Source organism: Cygnus atratus, chromosome 2, assembly GCF_013377495.2.
Source record: "Cygnus atratus isolate AKBS03 ecotype Queensland, Australia chromosome 2, CAtr_DNAZoo_HiC_assembly, whole genome shotgun sequence".
NCBI lineage: Eukaryota > Metazoa > Chordata > Aves > Anseriformes > Anatidae > Cygnus > Cygnus atratus.
In genome coordinates, this window is record NC_066363.1 from 51375410 (window position 1) to 51394745 (window position 19336).

The 19336-nt window shown below is 38.2% G+C and overlaps 1 protein-coding gene across 1 annotated transcript in view; it reads right to left on the minus strand.

Annotated features, from left to right (window-relative positions):
• CDKAL1 (CDK5 regulatory subunit associated protein 1 like 1) overlaps positions 1-19336 on the minus strand; it is a 434104-nt gene that overhangs the window by 344008 nt on the left and 70760 nt on the right. Inside the window, exon 5 of the mRNA XM_035549604.2 lies at positions 17029-17113. Coding sequence (XP_035405497.1) covers positions 17029-17113 — 85 coding nt within the window. The remainder of the gene's footprint in view (positions 1-17028; positions 17114-19336) is intronic.

The window sequence follows — 19336 nt, forward strand, 5'->3', positions numbered from 1 at the left end:
GAGCCATGAGGATAATCAGAGGGCTGGAGCGCCTCTCCTAGGAAGAGAGGCTGAGGTTGTTCAGCCTGGAGAAGAGAAGTCTCTGGTGAGACATTACAGCGGCCTGCCAGTACCTAAAGGGGGCCTACAGGAAAGCTGGGGACTGACCCTTTGTCAGGGGGTGCAGTGATAGGACAAGGGGAAATGGCTTTAAACTAAAAGAGGGGAGATTTAGATTAGGTATAAGGAAGAAATTCTTTACTCGGAGGGTGGTGAGGCACAGTAACAGGTTTCCCAGAGAAGCTGTGGATGCCCCATCCCTGGAGGTGTTCAAGGCCAGGCTGGATGGGGCTTTGGGCAGCCTGGTCTGGTGGGAGGTGTCCCTGCCCATGGCAGGGGGTTGGAACTATATTATGCTTAAAGGTCCCTTCCAACCCAAACCATTCTATAACTCTTTGAAAGCTTCCTTACTTCACCTCAATTCTAGGAGCCTGTTGTATCCATCACAGTAAATTTCAAAATAAATAAATAAATATATAAAAAGTTATACTGAACAAATAACAAGGTTCCTGACTAGATAACTGCAGCGAATTGATTGATTTCCATGCAGTGACTTTTTTTTTCTACTTCAGAAGTAGTTCTGTATTACAGGAAATGTCTATTTTACTCACAGAACATGTATTTAAAATAATTAAACCCACAGGTTTCCAATGTGATAATGTAAAACTCAAAGTATTATTAAAAATACATCCATTCTTAGCCAAATATCTTTTTATTGCGGTCTATTGTTGAAATTTGTAATAAAAGTGTTAAGACAGTACATTTACTGAATCAAGGGTTGTACAGGTGTGGAACCTTCAGACAGGACAGTAGAAGGGCCATAGAAGGCATGTGTTGACAGCACACAAATCAGCAGGTGATCCTGATCACAGCACACCTATATGCGGCTTCTCAGGACACTGTGGCAGGAAAACAAGTGGCAGCCTAGAATATGGTGCAGTTTACTCGACACTCAAAACAAAAACTCTAGCCACTAACAGATGAGAGCAGGAAGACAAAGAGAATCTGCAGCTTTAAGACACTCCAGGTAAGCAAACAAAAGTAGATTGAGTAAACCCTAACTCATGGTCCAGGAAAGAAAATATGAAAGATCTGATCTGTGAGGTACTCTGCAAAACACAACACAAAACACAGGCACAACAAAAGCCAACCTAGGAATGAAGGAGATGTTCCTCATCATCCCATAAATACTTTCACTGCAAAACATACACTGTTGTTGAATGCTGGACACAACACTTGGACGCATCTTATTGCATGAGAGTATATAGGTATGGGGCTTCGAGTGAGGTTTTTGGTGGTTTTTGTTTTGTTTTGTTTTGTTTCCCAAATATAATCACTTTTCCCAATAAGGTCTTTCATTAATTTTTGATGAACATTTACAGCAGTACTGCAGACTTAGAGTGTCCAGTGTATTACTGAAAGATAAAGTGGAGATGCTTACCTAATGAGAGGTTCTGCAAATAACTTCAACTTCAATCTCAGGTTCATTCAATTCAGAAACAAGCCCTTCCTATCTTTTCAAAGCAAGCACTGAGAAAAATGTACTATAAATCTAAATGATCAGCTTGTAATATTGACTTGTCATGCCTCTATTCCACAGGCATTTATGTATCAATATACATTTTTCCTTCTATAAACATAAATCTCATGTTTATAGATCAATAGTGATTTGATCAGCTGTGATCAATAGATCAAATCACAAGCCTTATACTTACAAGCTCTAGTCCACAGATAAATGAAGAGTTTCAAGATCTAAAGACACTAAACTTGTTCCAAGCTCTGCAGTTTCAAGTACATGAGGTGAATTACAGAAGATACATACAAATCTACTGCAAACCCATTTACCTATTCATTGGTATCAACCTGGGTGAGCAGAGTACTGGACATTTCAATTTCAAAAGAGTTTCAAAAAACAGTCAAAGGCAGTACTAATCACAAAACTACTATTTCTTTGTGTCTGATAATGTACCTTCCAGCTCTTACTTGTTTATACCTGGATGTGCTCACTGAAAGGAGTATTGAAACTTCAGTATTAGATTAAGGGAACAGGATACAAATTCAGTTTCCAGATACACTCATCACTAATACACCTAATTCCTTTCACCTTTCAGTTCCCCCACTCCTGGCCTCATGGCTATTATTAAAAAAATAATAATAATAAAAAGAAGAAAAAAAAAAAATCGAGCTACACTAGTAAAACAAGCCTGGCCTGTCCAAAGTAGGATACCACGGGACAGTGGCCTAAGGAAAAATGAAACTACTTGTCTACATAGCACCTTGGGTTTGGGGAAATATATTGTTCATACACAGATTGTCTTGTACGTGTAGGCAAAGAGTCAGCAGAATCAAAGTGGAGAATCTTGGATATCTCCTGGGAAGAAGAGGTCCAGTGCTCACAGGCATGAAACAAAGGGGCATGCAACTGCTCTTCACTCCCCTTCACATCCTTCCTCCTTGTGTAGAAATAACAATGACTTCCAAATGCTGGAAACAGTAAGAAAGTTCAGCATAATTATACCACATTAAGTACACAATTGTCACTGAAAATGGAAAATGAAAAATGTAAACATTTTGGTAACATTATGGTAAGCATGATGACACAGAACAAATTGCCTGTCCTAAAAGGAGTACTCTTAAAAGCACTCAGTGTCAGGGCAGGCAGCACATAATACTACTTAAGTCAATGTCTCCATGTGTCCACATGATTGCTAGAGGTAGGATTCCTTACAAACAGCAAAAGCAAGCAACACCACCACCAGACTTACTGTGGGTCATTAAGAGAAGATCCTATTGTGCAACTTCAAACCTCAATACTGAGAAAAAAGGTAACCGTATTAAAGCATACTATTAAGTTCTCGTTATCATTCAAGTTAGGCAAAGCAGGAAACAAATTGTCACATTGAGAAGGTTTTGTCTCTCCCTGTTGTAAACATATCAAAATTAGAAACCAGGGCAAAATAGAGAAAAAAGCATTTCAAATCAGTGCTGAAGAAGTAAACAAAAGCCACACACACTGCCATCATGATTTCCTAACTCTCTTTCAAACATCTGGCCCAGATACCCCAGATCCTCATGACAGTCAGCAAAGGTTAACAAAAGAGCACAAATGCTGTGTTACTTCAACAGCTTGTCCCTACTGGGAAGGATGAGGGCAGGAAAGGAGTATGTTACATCACCCACAACTACAGCTACTCAAAACGTATTTTGAGAAGATAAAATAAAGCTGCACTCTATCCTGCCACCTGCCATTTGCTCCCGAAGTCACAAAGCAGTGCAATATCTTTGGCAGATGGTGAAGCTGGTAACAGCTGCACAATCAGGACATTTCCAGTAGAGCTGGGGAAAGAGAAGAGAAATGGGGCAACTTGATCTGTTTTCCTCTCCTCACATGGAAACATTGCACCAAGCAATGGACTCCAGCTGGAAACCTCATTATGTAAGCAACACAAGTCAGGATATTAGAGGAAGTTGGTGACAGCCCATCTACTCAATAAAAACTTATTTTAAGAAAATTGTCAGTGAATATTGACCATGTCATCTTAGCACGTGGTTTCTTAGCAATAGTCACAAGAAATTCAGTCAATGCACACTGCATCATAACCACAGCATCAAAAAAGGATGGACAAGAGCAGAGTGTGCAATACCTGTCTTATTCTAATTAAATGTTCTTCCTCCAATAATTGTAAAATGTTGAGTAACATTTCAGAACAGCCTAACTTAAAAATTTTGCAACAAACATACTTAACTGGTATCTTCTGTGAGACAGAAATGGAAACCACAAGCTGAAGAACATGCACTGATTGCTGTAAAACTATAAACTGTTGACTTAAAAAACATGTTGCTCAAGAGGTATTTTAACACAGTATTTAATTCGTATTATGCCACAAACACTAAAAACCAATATATTTCAAGTATGAAGCAAATAATTCCCTTCCTCATGAGTACATCAGTTAATGGAGCAAAGAAATATAACCAGTAAGAATTTAGCTGCTATTTCAATTTCTACATTATAAAGAAAATGAGACGTTAACAACATTAGATGAGACTGACAAATTGGTGGTTTTCTTTCTTAAATGTCTAACAAAGCCCAGTGCCACTAACTGCATCATCTCGTCCCCTGGATCCTTACAGATCAGTATCTACGTTACATCACTGAGCTGCTATCTTTATGACTCCACAGCATTCCCATAGCAAATGCTAGGAATCTTTTCCTATTCCCACAGCAATAACATTCCAAAACAATGTCGGTTTTTCCCCTCAGTCTCTCATCCAAGCTCTGATGCAAGCAATTGATGTTTGTGAATTATCAGAACACGACAAAAAGACCAAACACTTCACACAGCCACCTGCAAGGGGAATTGGGCTTTTCCTGAGTAGCTGACCGTATTTGTGCATGAGCAACAAGAACCCCAGTCCCACACTGCCCAAACTGAGACTGCTTTTATCCATATTTAAAACGATCGATTTCAGCATGTCAGTAAATGGTGAATCCTACAGAGTTACAGCATTTTTAAGCTCCAGGTTTGCCACATGTTGGATTTACATTAGTTTAGGACTAAATCTGAAGCAATTCTCCTGAAACATAGAAGGAAGGTCAAAATATTGCCCATGGAAAAGTACTTATTTAACTTGTTTTCTACAATGTTTCAGTACAGGTATATTAGATTCATGCACGCTTATACAACCAAATTCACAGGCCACAAAAGCAATTACATGCAAGCAGCCATATGACCACCACTTGTAAGGAAATAAAATATCCATAGCTTCTATTTCCCAGGCAGCAATTGTCATTTGCATTTCACTAATCCTTACATTTTATGGTCTTTGTCTTGAAAGACCTTCCTGGTTAAGTCATACTGTTCATGAAAATATGTCCAATACCAGCTATATAAGAGACTTTCCACTAACAGCAAGAAATAAAATACAAAAAAAGGAAATCTCAGTAAGAATAATTTAAAGCTCAGATATTACAGCTCAAAATGGCAGCATCTGAAATGAATGACAACCTAAAGTAAAGAATTCAATTTTCTGCTGCCTTCCTTGTATAAAAAAGTTACACATAGAAACATGGATTCAGGTTTCAAGTTAAACATAGTATTTGTATTCTGAAATGACCTAAAAGAAAAGTATTAATTGTAGATAGGATATAAACATGGATGCATCTTTTCTGACTCTGAATAACATTTCTGACTCTCAGCCTTTTTGAGTTACTTTTTGTTTGTTTGTTTGAGTTAAAGGTATCCTAGTCAATAGCTCCACAGACATATTTCTCATTTGAGGCCTGGTAAATGCATATAAACTAGAAGTCTGTTACAAAAAGGGGCTATTTTAATGCTATTGTTTTCATGTGAAAGACATAAAAAAAAAATGGACTGGAAACCCATTCAGTTTTTATGAGAAAAGCCATGCTACCCATTATGAGAAGATGTATTCACGGATTGCTTCTACAATTCATTTTGCTATATTTTAGACTATTTAATTGAGCACTGATAGTAAAAAAAAAAAAAAAAAAAAGAGCCTCTGCATCTTCACTACTAAATTTCCCTTGACATCACACTAATAGACTACAATACACCCAAGAAAAACAATATGATTTTCTATATTGAGAAAACGTTTGTTGTTCGGTATTTGTACTATGTTAGTAGCTCGTGGCACTAACAAGGGTCAGTTTCCACTGTTCTGTGGGCTGTAAAAACAATATATGAAAAAAGTTTATTATTCATTCTGCTAAAAGTACTTATCAGACAATATCTCTTAAGAAATTTTCAAATTCAAATATATACTACATATACTTTGAGTGAAACAGTGCCATGGTCAATTATTTCTTACTGCTGGACTGTGCTTATTTTGTTTCTTTAGGAAAGCTAATGAAACTCTACAAGTGAAATGCTGGGCGAGAAGTTAAATGTGAAAGAAATAGCTGAATAGAATATCTGAAAGAAATAGCTGAAATAGCTGACCATCAGAACCCCTATCACCATTAGAGGATGTTAATGTACCTTACAGATGGGTGTGCACCAAGGGCCAAGGTAGCAGCTGAGGGACTCAATGACAAACGTGAACTTCTGCTTTTCATTGGCAATATCAGAACTTGCTCTTCAAAAAAGCAAGAGTTTTGTTGAACAAAGACAAAAAAAATCCCCAACATTATTCCTGCCCTTTCTAAGTTAGCTTCTACCATAATCATGTGACATAGTTTCAGAAGTATGAGAAAGAATGCTTTTTCCACTTAAGCACACCCAGACAAGCAAGCATTTTCTGTTTTAGGACAAACACTCAGTAGGTATAAGTAGATGGTCTTCTGAACCAAAAACAAACAAAAAAACACACTTGTCAGTGAGGACAAGTTCAGATCATGTTGACTTTTGCATTAATCCTGCTACAGCAAGTTTCTGCATGCTTTTCTGTGTTCCCTCCCTAACAAAAGTCAGGCCTGCTAGGACAACAGCCAACATGCATTTAATTGGATAAATATTCAAAGCTATCAACCACCTGTTTCCAGCACTCCAGACATTAACCTTTTCTGCTTAGTGCAGCTGGCATGAAATGATAAAAACAAAACACCTATTAACATAGTGTCATATAATATGTAAAACACTGTTTTTTGTAAAGTTTATATAACCCATCTTGAAACTAGCTAGCAAGAGCTTTATTTTATTGAGCTATACCCTCTTAATACTCTAATATTCATCATATATATATATATAATATATAATTAAATAGATGCATGCAAAAGATGTTTGTGGGTTTATGGTCTTTTTGGTTGCTTGCTTGCTTTTTTGGTCCATTTCTTAATGATGCTCTCAACTGTGTATTCTCTCTTCTTATTATTTTGATAATGGAGTGTTTAAAACAGCAATGTTCACTTGATGTAGAAAGTTTTATTTCAAACTTAGCCCAGCACCTGTCCCACGGGAAAGTAAAACATCAGCCTTGCTGGAATGCAAAATCCGTTTTCAAAGGGAAACAATGAACTTGCTCTTCTTCAGCAGCTTGTTGAAAACATCCTATCTACTAGATACACACCCAAAAAAGCAAGAAAGAAAACAATGACAAAGGCTTTTTAACCTCTCATAACTGTATTTCTGTATGCAAGCAAACTAAACCAGTGTGAGCTCTATCCTGATTCTGTCCCACATCACTTCCATGGACCTCAGCTAATATCATGTCCCCTTCCAAGGATGCTTTGATATTCGGCACAACTCTGAACTGCCTTAGTCTCTTAGCTAGTTTTTAGTGATGGGGCAATTGATTTGGTAAGCCCTCATGAGAAAGAAAACAGAAATCCCATAACAGAACAGGGAGACGTGTCCAGGAGAAGAGGCTGTAAGAATCCCAACTGTACATCCTGAAATAAATTTCAGTTTAAAACGTTCAGGTGAAGTAGCCTATTACTAGCCATAGTCCATTTTGATAAATCACGGATATTTCTCAGAAGAAACGAAATTACACTTAGCCTACTCTTTGAAACAATATGAAACTAGCTGCAATGTCTCGCACTGCTTCAGTTTCCCATAGCCCTCCATTACCTCCCCACTACACAAACCACAAACTCTTAAAGGATCATCAACGGCTCTATGCTTACACAAATTGAGTGGGAGCATTTCCCACCTGCAGCTACACTGAATTACAAATTGTTAATATTCTAATTATATTCCACCACTTACTTTCCTGGCATTCATATGTGCAGAGGTGGATTTTACTTATTTCCACTCCATAACCCAAATAAGTTTGTTAAAGCTTTTATTCAGTAGCCTATTTTCTGAACCACAAACAGAACACATTTTGATCAGTAAAGACAAATCAGAGGTCAAGCTGCTAATCTAAAGCATGAGTTTAACTGAGAGAGGAACTTTAATGTATTACAAATCTAGCATCAGTGTATTTAGAATAAGGCCATCATTGGTAAAGAGAAATCATTGGTTTCACACTACTAAAACAGCGAAATATTTTCAAAAACATTTTAACATGTTTTGTGTAAATGCCAGTTTTGTCAGGATAGCCACAGCTTTGCCCAAACTCCTCCTGTCCCTCAAAAAGCCACTTCTTGAAAGCCTTTGATGCAGTACCAAAACATAAACCTGAAATTTCTAGCCCCAAATGGTACCTCTATCTTCTTGATCATTGAAATTATATACCTGGTCTATGAAAACAGGCATCAGCTAGCACTATAAGATCAACAAGGAACTTCATGTCCCAGAAACAAGCGCATGGCAGAACAACAAGAAACACGGACAATACCCGATACCTACTTCTGCTATTTATATTTTTTTTAATCATTTTGATTGGGACAGAGATTCTTGAAATTATGCAATTCTATCAGCTTTGGGAGAAGGGGGAGGAAAAAATGTTTTGTCTTCAAACTCAAGATAACAGCAGTTCAGTCTAAAGAGAATTTGATCCCTTTTACAGTGTTGTTCATTTTCCTAAAACAGCTTTCAGACAGTTACACGCGCATGCAAGTTCTTGTTCTGAAATACTGAAAAAAGAGAGTACAGCTGTGTCCCCATTTTGCCTGAGGAGGAAAAAACTGCAAGTGTTACTCCATAAACTACCCAGAGACCTGTACTTTCCAAATCAGAAGGCTGCCATGTTTACCAATATCACTGAAATTCAATAGCTTTGCATCTGTTTTCAAATAAAAGTGTATATCTTATGCATAACAAATTTAACTGATATTCAATGTCTGTAAGCAGTGCTTGTAACACACTAGTGCTCCAGGAGCTGCATAGCTAAGAACCTGTAACTACAACTCAGTCCAAAAGTTCAAGCAGTTTATTTCAGCTCTTTTATGGCAGAGATGGGTGCAAGAACATGCACTCAAATGTAGCAAAAGGCCTTCCACTAACAAACATCAGTAACATCACTGAATCCTTCACCTGTGGCTATGTCTTCCATCAGCCTAAGACAATAAAAGCATGAATGACAATATTCCATGTGTTTGGGGAAAATAAAGGAGAAAAAAAAAACTTCACGCACAAGTAGCTTTCCAAATACATTGTAACATATGGCTCCAGTCTCCTGTTGGTGCTGGTCATTTCTCATTTACTTGTTAACACCATTCCCGGTGTTATTCCCAGCATTGTGAGGGGGCTTCATTTTAAATCAGTTAGCATTTGAATGACGACAACCCATTTGGAAAACCTTAAATATACAGTAGTTGCTCCGACTGTAACTATACACGTTTCATAGAATTTATCCCCTGTCAAGAAACACCCTGCTTTGCCCATACAGTTGTACCTTCTTCTCATCTTTCACATACAAACTCCAATAAACACTTTCAGCGTATGTTTTCCTTACGTTTTAAAGATTCCAGATCATGATGTTTTAAATGAAAACTTCCAGTTCAACAAAAGGTTTGTTCTAAGCATGTAAAACCCTCTGCTACTAAGCAGGTGACCTTTTTATAGAAGGACATCAAATTATTAAGACACGACTTTCTTTTAATGAGCCCATGTTGACTACACGTGATGATAGCTTTGCTCTTGTGGCACTTTCAACAGCATCCAGGATAATCTCCACAGAGCAGCACTCCTAACTACAGTCCTTACAGCCGTCCTGTTAACTCCAGCACTCACACACAACCACTCAAAGTCATGGCAACACACTATTTCTAAAAAATGTAATAAACAGCAAGGCAGTAGAAGTGAACATCTTACGTTAACAGGTTCTGTAAAATAACTAGCACTGAACTACTTGTGTTCCCTCTTCCAGAGGTACTTCACAGCTTAAATTTTACTGTATAAACAGTAATAACAAGTATAAATCACAGTCTACCTTTATGCTGGAAATTTATTAGTAGGCTTAAAGCTTCTTTAAAGAAAGTGGTAACACTATTTTAATTTGGTGAGGAATTCTACAGGTTTTGTTTGGTTTTTTGTTGTTGTTGTTCACAGAAGCAATAGTTTGATTTGCAGAAATGCATCATATAAACTACATACTCAAATGTTAACTAAAGGACAAAAAGCCTTCCTCCAGGGTTATTTTCACCTGCAAGGATGACAAGCAGCAGAAAATTCTTCTTCTACCTAAAGACCCTCCGAGCCCAGTCACCACCCACTTTTCTACTTATCTGAACATCTATCTGCCAGACCATTATGTCCCAACCCGGACACAAGATTACTGCAGGAGATGGTGTTAATATCCTTCCTATAATTCAAATAATGACATCCACTGCTCTCCACTCATTCACAGATCTAGTCATTTTATCATACAAGGCAACCACATTGGTCAGGCATGCTTTACCCTGGGTTGATCCAGGTAAGATCCTTATCCTCCATGTGACAGAAAAAAATGTTTCTAGAGGATTTGCTCCATGATTTCTGTCCAGAAACAAAGGAAGGCTGACCGTCCTGTACTTCCCTGGATTGTCCTTTTGGCGTTTTCTGAAGATGAGCAACATTCACTTTCCTCTGTCAGAGATCTCCCTTGATCTCCATGACTGACAGGCATCTAGCAAGAACATCAACCAGTCATCTCAGAACCCTCAGCTGCAACCACTCCCGTCCAAGTTAGGAAAAGAGATTAAATTGCATTCATGTAGAGGAATGGAAAAGCTGTTAAATCTCTTTTGTGTGATACATATCTTATAAGACAAACAACATATAGTCTGTTTATTAACAAGCTTGTTTTCACTTCAAAATTCCTTGGTTGTAAATTGGTCCCTGTTCAATTGCAAGGTACCACTGTTTCTGGAAGAAAGAAAACTGCAGGTGTTCATTGAAACCTGCTGAAGTAATCATAGCTGGCAATGACACCGCAGCCCAGAAGATTAAGAAAGACCACTTAAAAAAAATACAAAAACAAAATAGACTCCCCAAAAACAAAATACACTGTATCTGAGAAAAGCACATCTGTTAAAACACAATGGTAAACAGTTGTCTATCAATTTGAACTTCAGCTGTACTCGAACTGTTTCTTCTCCTACAAAGTACTCAGCTACTTTAAAATGCAAACAACAAACTCAAAAAGAAAATATGTATATGCTCTGAAACCTGCTATAACCCAAGAACTTTTCTCCAGTCCTGTATTTCTGTGAAAAACTGAAAAACATAAAAACTAACCAGAATCACTTTCCTAATCTTTTAACCCTGCTTTCCCCAAGTACAGTTAAGAATACCTACGTGGCTTAAGAACACATAAGCCATTAGTGAAAATGTATGTTCCTCAATGAAAATGAGTATTAAGCAATAGCTATGAAAACGACGATCTACAGATAACTGCACATTTAAGGTCAAAGTCCTGTTAAATGAGTACTTTGAGAAGTTCTGCAGCATATAATGCTCCTTAGAGCAGAAAAGTGAATTCCTACACAGTGTTTATTCATAAATTTGAGAAATGTAAAGCAAGAACAGAAGTGGAAACAACACAATGCTATTTCAGTGCTAACAACCCTTACATTTCTGTCACAACTCAGAATAGGCTTGAATACACACTGTAGCGTGCCTTAAAGTGAATGCAGTAACATTTACGTATAACATTCTCCAGTGCATATTTATTAATCAGATATATTATATATGGTAACGAAGAAGGTTACAGTGGCCAAGCATACTGCCATAACATGAGACAAGCCATGAACGCCTCAACTGCATAACCAGAACATAATTCTCGAGCGGTGTGATTTCACCTCTTTCATTTAGACATGCCTCACATTCCTGTCCACGATGAAAACTCCGTAGGAAGAGTCCCTGAATGCACAGGTACTTATAGCAGTATTCAGAAAAGGATCCAACAAGGTGGAAGACGGCTAGTTAGAAACATACAATTGTTTCTCCAAATTTTCCGAGGCCATTAGGAGAGGTCATTTTGCATAGCAGTTGTGTCCCGGGAGGACGCCCCTTCGAAGGAGGGCCATGCCACTGGCCGAGCAGGAGGCTCCAAGTACATTTTAACCCAGCAACCAGGCACCATTCCATGACCATCTGCAGAGGTCAAGGGCACTCATCCTACCTGACCCTCAAGGCACTCGTCTGAGAGCAAACACTGCAGCTCTGCCTGTGAGGCCTGCACCGCCTGCCCCAGCGGCGGCTGATGCATCCACCCAGACAGACCTGCTGAAGGTTAAGGCTGCAGCGCGGACCTCAGGCTGCAGGAAGTGCCCAGACCTTCCTCCTGGGGTCCAGAGCTGCCTGCAAAAGGTGTGCCCAGCTGGAGGACCTCCTGCACCAGGTGACCAACCTGCAGTATTCTCTACAAGTCAAACTATTCTGTGAAAGCCCAAGGTTAGATACCTACGGTGTAGGTATTCACTTTAAAAATAGCTCAATGCAAAAATGCAATCTCAAATTGCCAGGCAGTACATATCAGATTGGTTCACATGAATCACTAAATTCAGGGGGGGGAAAATGTGCATGGCTATTATTGAAAATAGCATTTACCCAAAGCTGATACGGAAACCACCAGACATTTGTTATGCTTGGGACTTCCAGAAAATCTAATTTCTGCCCTAACTTGTTGTACGGAGGCCAGCTGAAAAACACAAGACCAAACACCAATAATCACACATCCTATCTGGGATTGCAGCCATTCACAGATACTTAAGATTGCCACAAAGGACAAGGGTAGAGAGGTATTTTTTTGTGGAAATGAACCACTTTAGCAAGAGTTTAATAGCACTAGAAAAAAAGCTGAGCAGAGGGATTCAACTCACCATGATCTTTCCAAAAGCTGCTAATATCCAGCTGCTACTTTGCTAGGGCACAATAGGTATATCCATCACCAGCAAAACAGAAGCCCTTGACACAACAAGAGCTTCTTTTTATTTCAGAACAGAAAGGTATTTCTAAAAGCCTACACAACATATCCAAGAATAGTTACATCTTTACAAGGACAGGTAGAACACACCTACAGTAAGCACCAAATTAATCCAAATGAATTATCTTCTTTATAGAGTTTACTTTAATATCAATTTTAATGAAAATAAGATTTTCTTAAACTAATTTAACGTGTAAGCCTCACGAAGTTCACCAAATGGAACTGCAAACTCCTGGCCCTGGTGAGGAACAATGCCATACACCATGAGTGGTGGGTGCAACATTCTGGAAAGAGCTTTGCTGAAATGGACCTGGGGCTCCTGGTAAACACCAAGGTGACCGTGGCCAGCAATGTGTCCTTGCAGCTAATTAGGCCAACAGCCTCCTGGGCTGCATCAGGCAGAGCATCTCCAGCAGGCTGAGGAGAGGGAGGTGACCCCTGCTCTTTGCTCTGTGAGACACAGCTGGTGCGCTGGGTCCAGTTCTGGGCTGAGTACAGGTGAGACGAGGACACACTGCAATGGGTACAGCGGAGGGCCACAGAGGTGATCAACGCTTTGCAGCACGCGACACGTCCCCATACTTGCCGATACTCAAAGCTTGGCTGCACACAGTTCTCAGCCACCTGCTTTGAGCAGGGATCTCCAGAGGCCCCTGGTAACCTCAACCAGTCTGTGATTCTATGCTACACGGAGAGAGGGAACAAGAGAAAGGATGTTGATTTTGTAGGTCTTAGCTAACACAATTGTACGTTAACCACAAGGACAGGACAACCCCAAAGATAAGAGAGTAAAAGACTGTATGCATAGATAACGGAACCTGTAAGAACTGGCTTGACTGCTGAAGTCTGTAAAAGACAGGAAAGGTCAGGAGTTTAGCAGTGAGGAAGACTTCTGGCCTTCATCAAAAGACCACCAGAGTATGCCGGATGACCACCCAAGGACTCCAGTACGCATGCAAATAGGGGTGGGAACCTACGTTAATGATACTTCTGAGACCTGATGAATATGCAAGAGACTTATGGGAAATTAGATGAATATGTATTTATCCCACTAATATTAGCACACTGTCAGTAATCCTTGGTGGGCGTGTTAGGCAGAGCAATCCCACACACACCCGGCACCCTAATAAAGAATACCTGCTTCATAACTTTGGTTATTGAGTTTTCACTGCCTCAACACTATGTATACCACTCTGTTACACTACAGGCATATACTAAGGAACATAATTTTATTTCTGTGTATACCACATGATAAGTAATTGCTTATAAACCACACAGGTAACACCTTATATCCGTACTAGCTCACCTGCCCTTCTGTCACTCTGCTCCGTGCTCTCACCTTTCCCTTCCAAGAAGCTTAGGTTCATAACAACTAAAAAGGAGTCATCTAAACAACAGATGAACTCCTACTACCAAGGTAAAATCCTGCCTAAAACAGCTACTAGCAAGCTTTCCATCATAGGTGCTTTCATCCTGAGCCACAAGGTTGTACATGTTTGTAGAGTCACTGAAGGCAGGGCTGGCAATAAGGGACATTCGATGATATTACAGAGTTCCTACAACAGAACTGAGCGCTACCACACTGAATGCGGACTGTTTCCCTGGGGTGTTCCTCACCTCACCTCCCCCTTTCACTGATGTTAGTTTCTTCCTGTAGTCTTGCTTCTTTTTACTTATTCCAGAGATTCTATTTCTTTGTCTAGCTATTTGCTTTACGCAGTCATCTTAGTCTTCACAAATTGTGTGATAGAAATTACTTGCTTTAGTTTGTTCTCTTTATTTTCTTCTTTTCATTGACTTAATCTTCATTTTTTGGAAGGATAGGTTTTTTAGTTTGTTTTTTTTTAAACTCCACCAACTGAACTTAACTACTTAATTATATGGGCAATTCTTTATAACTATTGACTTCCTTTGCCTTTAATCTTATTTTAAGATTAACCAACTGAGAATAAAATCTATAGAAGAAAAGCTCACAATTCCTATCCATAAACTAATGATCTTTAGACAACTCTTTGTCTTCCATAACGCTACCCCAGCTCAGCAGCTTTAACTTCATTGATGCTGAAGAGATGAGGACCAGAACTATGCAAAAAGCCCCAAAATTATGCTGGCTTGGCTTGTATCAGCTCTATACACATCTGCACATCCAATGCACAGGTTTGGGAAGGCTGGGAGTGGTTTTGTTTGAAGAGAACCTCAGATCAAAAAAGGCTGAATCCACAGGGCTCCTTGGGCTGTAAGGCATCCTTTGATATGCAGCATTAGTGAGGGATCATGATCGGAGATGGTGTGAGCACACTACCACTTGTTTGAATTTGTAGGTTTTAAGGTTATATATTCAAAGAAAATTACATAGGAAAAACAGTTGCAGAGGGACAGAGAATAAACCAAACTGGAATATTTTTCTCACATGTTACAATGACATTCATAATGCTATGCCACACTTTCAGGCTGAAAAATTTTTTTCATTTGAAAGAAAAATCTTACTATGCTGAATACTAAGTTTTCTAATAAAAAAGATCTCCATAGCTACAAACACATATTATGATAGGACACAATGTCAATTAGCTTTGTATCATCCAAACTTCATACATTCAGTTTGCTGCCACTACAAATTAAGGTGTATTTGGGAAACATCATATTGGTTAGAGATATAAGCTTTCCTCATGTCATTGTAAAACCCAAATATAGTAAAAGTTGTCATGTTCTGAGATGGAACAGAAAAATTAAACATTGTCCAAACATGAAAGAGCACCCACATATGATTCTTATACCCGCATTTAATGAGAATTGTGAAGAATGGCCTGAAACAAAAGAACGAAGTTGTCATTCCCCACCATTAGGAAATGCTAGGATCTAAGAGTAGAAAATAAACAATGCATGCTACAGGAAAGGAATGAATCTCAGCAAAGAGAAGAAATGAAGAATGACCACAGTATCAGTGTGTCGGAAAATAAAAGGACTATATGGAGAGAAGCAAGGTAAAAGAGGAATAAACCCAGACTACAAATTATATCACAAGCATTAGTAGAGTGACAACAGAAACATGAAGTTCAAAAAAATATTTTTGGTCATTTGCTTTTAGTTAGACCCTCTTTCTTAACCAACTCTATTCTGCTGGTTAAAGGACACACACCATACCACATCAATTCAGTTCTGGCATATGATTAGTAAAATAGAAAGATGGCCACAAGAAAAGAAAATATCTTGTCATCAGTTCTGTTGGCCAACACACTAACTGGAAGCGTTCTGGGAAGAGGGTTTTTGGTTGTTTTTTTCTTTTTTTCAACAGATTGGAAAAAAAAATGCTAGTCTTATTACAGAGTGCAATACTAGCAGTCAGGCAAAGAAGCCCCCTGAAGGGTGGAGGGAACTTTAACTGTGCCACCTACTGTGGGCACACTGTTCCAGGTTACAGCTCTAGGATGCTGTTAGTAATGTCAGCACTGCAAGCAGCTTCTCTCTCCTCTCTAACCTCCTGAGCATGCCGACTGTTGAGCAAGAACTATGTTCTTCTAACCAAAATGGATTTCAAGAAACGGTCTATCACACTAAACAAACGACTGCATAAATATCCATACTTGCTTACTAAAGGTAAAAATTTACAAGTAACATACCATGACATTTATTTATACTGGACAACCACAGCTGTAAGCATACAGGTTGTCCAGTTACTTCCACCACACCTACACTAATGCAGAGGTCAGAGGCAGAAGGCACTACCATGTCATATTTTTCAACATCACTGAAATGCTAGGGAGAAATAAAACATAAAACACATCCATCAGAAGACAACTGTTAATTATAAGCAACTCAGTTCACCTTTTAAGAAAACGCATAATAAAACAGATTTAAGTATGTACCAGATAGCCTTTTAGTTAGAAGAGCCTGATTATGTAAAATTAGAGGAAGAAGAAAGCCTAGCAATTCGCTTTAAAAAAAAGAACTCTTCAAAAAAATATAACTCTATCTTGAAAATCAGTACAGAAGCCTTTAATAGATCAGCAGTTCTAAATAAGTGTGTTGATAATCATTTACAAGTTATCAAAGCTAATAAAAATTACACTGCACCTTACAAATCCATTCTAGAGAATCCACTAATTTAACATTCAAATTCAGTACACTTTTCCTTGCTCTAGAACACAAAACTACATCTCTATCGGAAACAGGAAGCCTTTAAAATTAAAATATACTATGATTTATTTATTTTTTTAGCAAGCAGATGTTTCAACTTACTTGATTGAGTTTCTGAAATGGTCTTCAGCTGGATTTTTTACTGTACAACTGTTCAGCAACCATAAATCTGCTTCAGCAGAGTCATCTAGAAGAAAGGATACAAATCTGTATCAAGAAATATCAAACTGTTAACTCCTACTTTATAGCATATAAAAAAGATCAAACTTAGCAGTTATCAATAAATTGACTATTCATAAAATGACTCTAACAATTATGTTCTTAGAAAGGCTTTTTGCTTTGTTGGTTTTGCTTGTTTCTTTTTGTTCGTTTGTTTTTAAATCAGAGCACTTCCATTAGCACTTACTTTTTTGCAAAGAATGAACAGTTATCCCATTTATCAGCTGAGATGTCAGTAGGTTGCACATCATGGGAAACAAACTAAGGAAAAGGGGTTGCTGCCAAAAAATGAATAATCCCTGGCCTATAAAAAGGCAGAGAGATTATAAAACTGCAAAGGTGCTTTCTGAAAATCAAGTAAGTGGTTAACAAAAGCAGTAACAAAACAGAATAACTGCTTCCATTTATTGTGAATTATTAACAGACAAACCAGAATAAAGCATGAATCTCTACTAAAGCGAGAAGCCAAAGCAGTTATTCTGGAAAGAAATATGCCTATTTCTAGTTTAGATTATATCTTAATTATGGTATAATTACAGTTCAGCTATTTCCAGATAGAAGATATTCATGCATTGAACATCTGCCTTCACTCAGATAAGCATATAAATTCCTTCTAGAAGCAAGCCTTTCTGTATGTTCACAACTTATTGATATCTGAATACATTCACACAACTGAATCCCACAATTACCTGCAGAAGCACATACATGAACTCTAATCCTGTAAAAATATCCCTATCATACAGATTTACTAACATAGCTGTCTTTCTTGTAAAGTCAGAATTTCTCTTTTCAAAGTTAGGAACGAAGATAATTCATCTCAAAGACTCGAATGCTCTAACATTGATCAGAACAGTTTACATCAGTGTGGATAGGAAAACTTGTGCCACTCTTGCTACTGTTCTGCACATCGTAAGTATTGAAGTATTTTCAAGTAACATAAGCCAATGAATAAAGACATCATCACTTTCAGGTTGCTGTAGTTGAACTGACATCCTGCTAGAGCAGAAGAAAGCCTGTAATGATTTAAGCATGTTTACATATGCCCTCGTCACAGACATATTGACATATGCATGAATATCCTTTCCCCACACACACACAAATACTTATTAAATGATAAAAGAGAAAAATCCTTCCCTCTGTCTCCACCAGCATTGTCTCCAAAGAAACTACGCTTTTCAATTAACTATCAGTCACTTAACCTAGGAAGCAGTAAAATGAAATTAACCCATAAAATAGCAACTGAAAGGAATTCTTATGCTAGATGACAGAAACCATTAACTTGCATCAAACACTGGTCTCTTCTTAGACAGGCAAAGGCTACAAAGGAGTCAAATATAACATTCAGACCTCCAGCTATTTTAAGTGTAAAGCCAACGTACCAGTATCTGACCCTATCTTTTGACAGGTTGGCAAAAGAACAAGTTCAATTTCAGTCTATACCAAGTCAAAAAAAAAAAAAAAAAAAAAAAAAAGGAACAAACCAAAAAATCTCTCCCCCAACTCAGACAGCATGAAAACAATTCAATGTTTCTAGACTTATGAACTTACTATCACTGTTAGAAAGACAAATATCAGTTTAAAAATTTTGATTAGAAGTGATGTACAAAAAACAAGGAAAAGTACAGTTTCAAAATCAGAAAGAGGATGAACTGTTGACCAACTCAATTTCACCAAGTGTGAAAACGAGCACTTTTAACACAAGGTTTTCTAGTAACACTGTCAAACCTTTGTATTTCTTACTATTTCCAGCAAGAAATATTTATAAATTCAGCTACACATCCATGATGCACTTACCTGACAATCACAGGTGGTACCATAGACCAAATGACCATGGATACCTTTAGCAGTCTACAAAACAGTTCCAGCATTGTAAAACCATGCAATTTCAAGCTACAGAGCTGCCATTATTCAGAGGAGAGATGGTGTAATGCATGGAACACTAGTCCTGCACCTGCTTTCAGTTCTTCCCTGTACAATGGTCTTCATGTGTGGAGCCTATGTGGAATAGGAGGTGACAGCCTCACTACCACAACACCTTTACCCTAAAGCGAGAATAAAGAACCTTTCTTTGAAATGATATTGGAAGAATACATTAAAGTTTAGGAAGACTTAACACACTAACCCAATAGGAACCATTTTACATGATGCTTTGCACTCCAGGCCACTGATATATTAACTGCTGGGTCAGCAT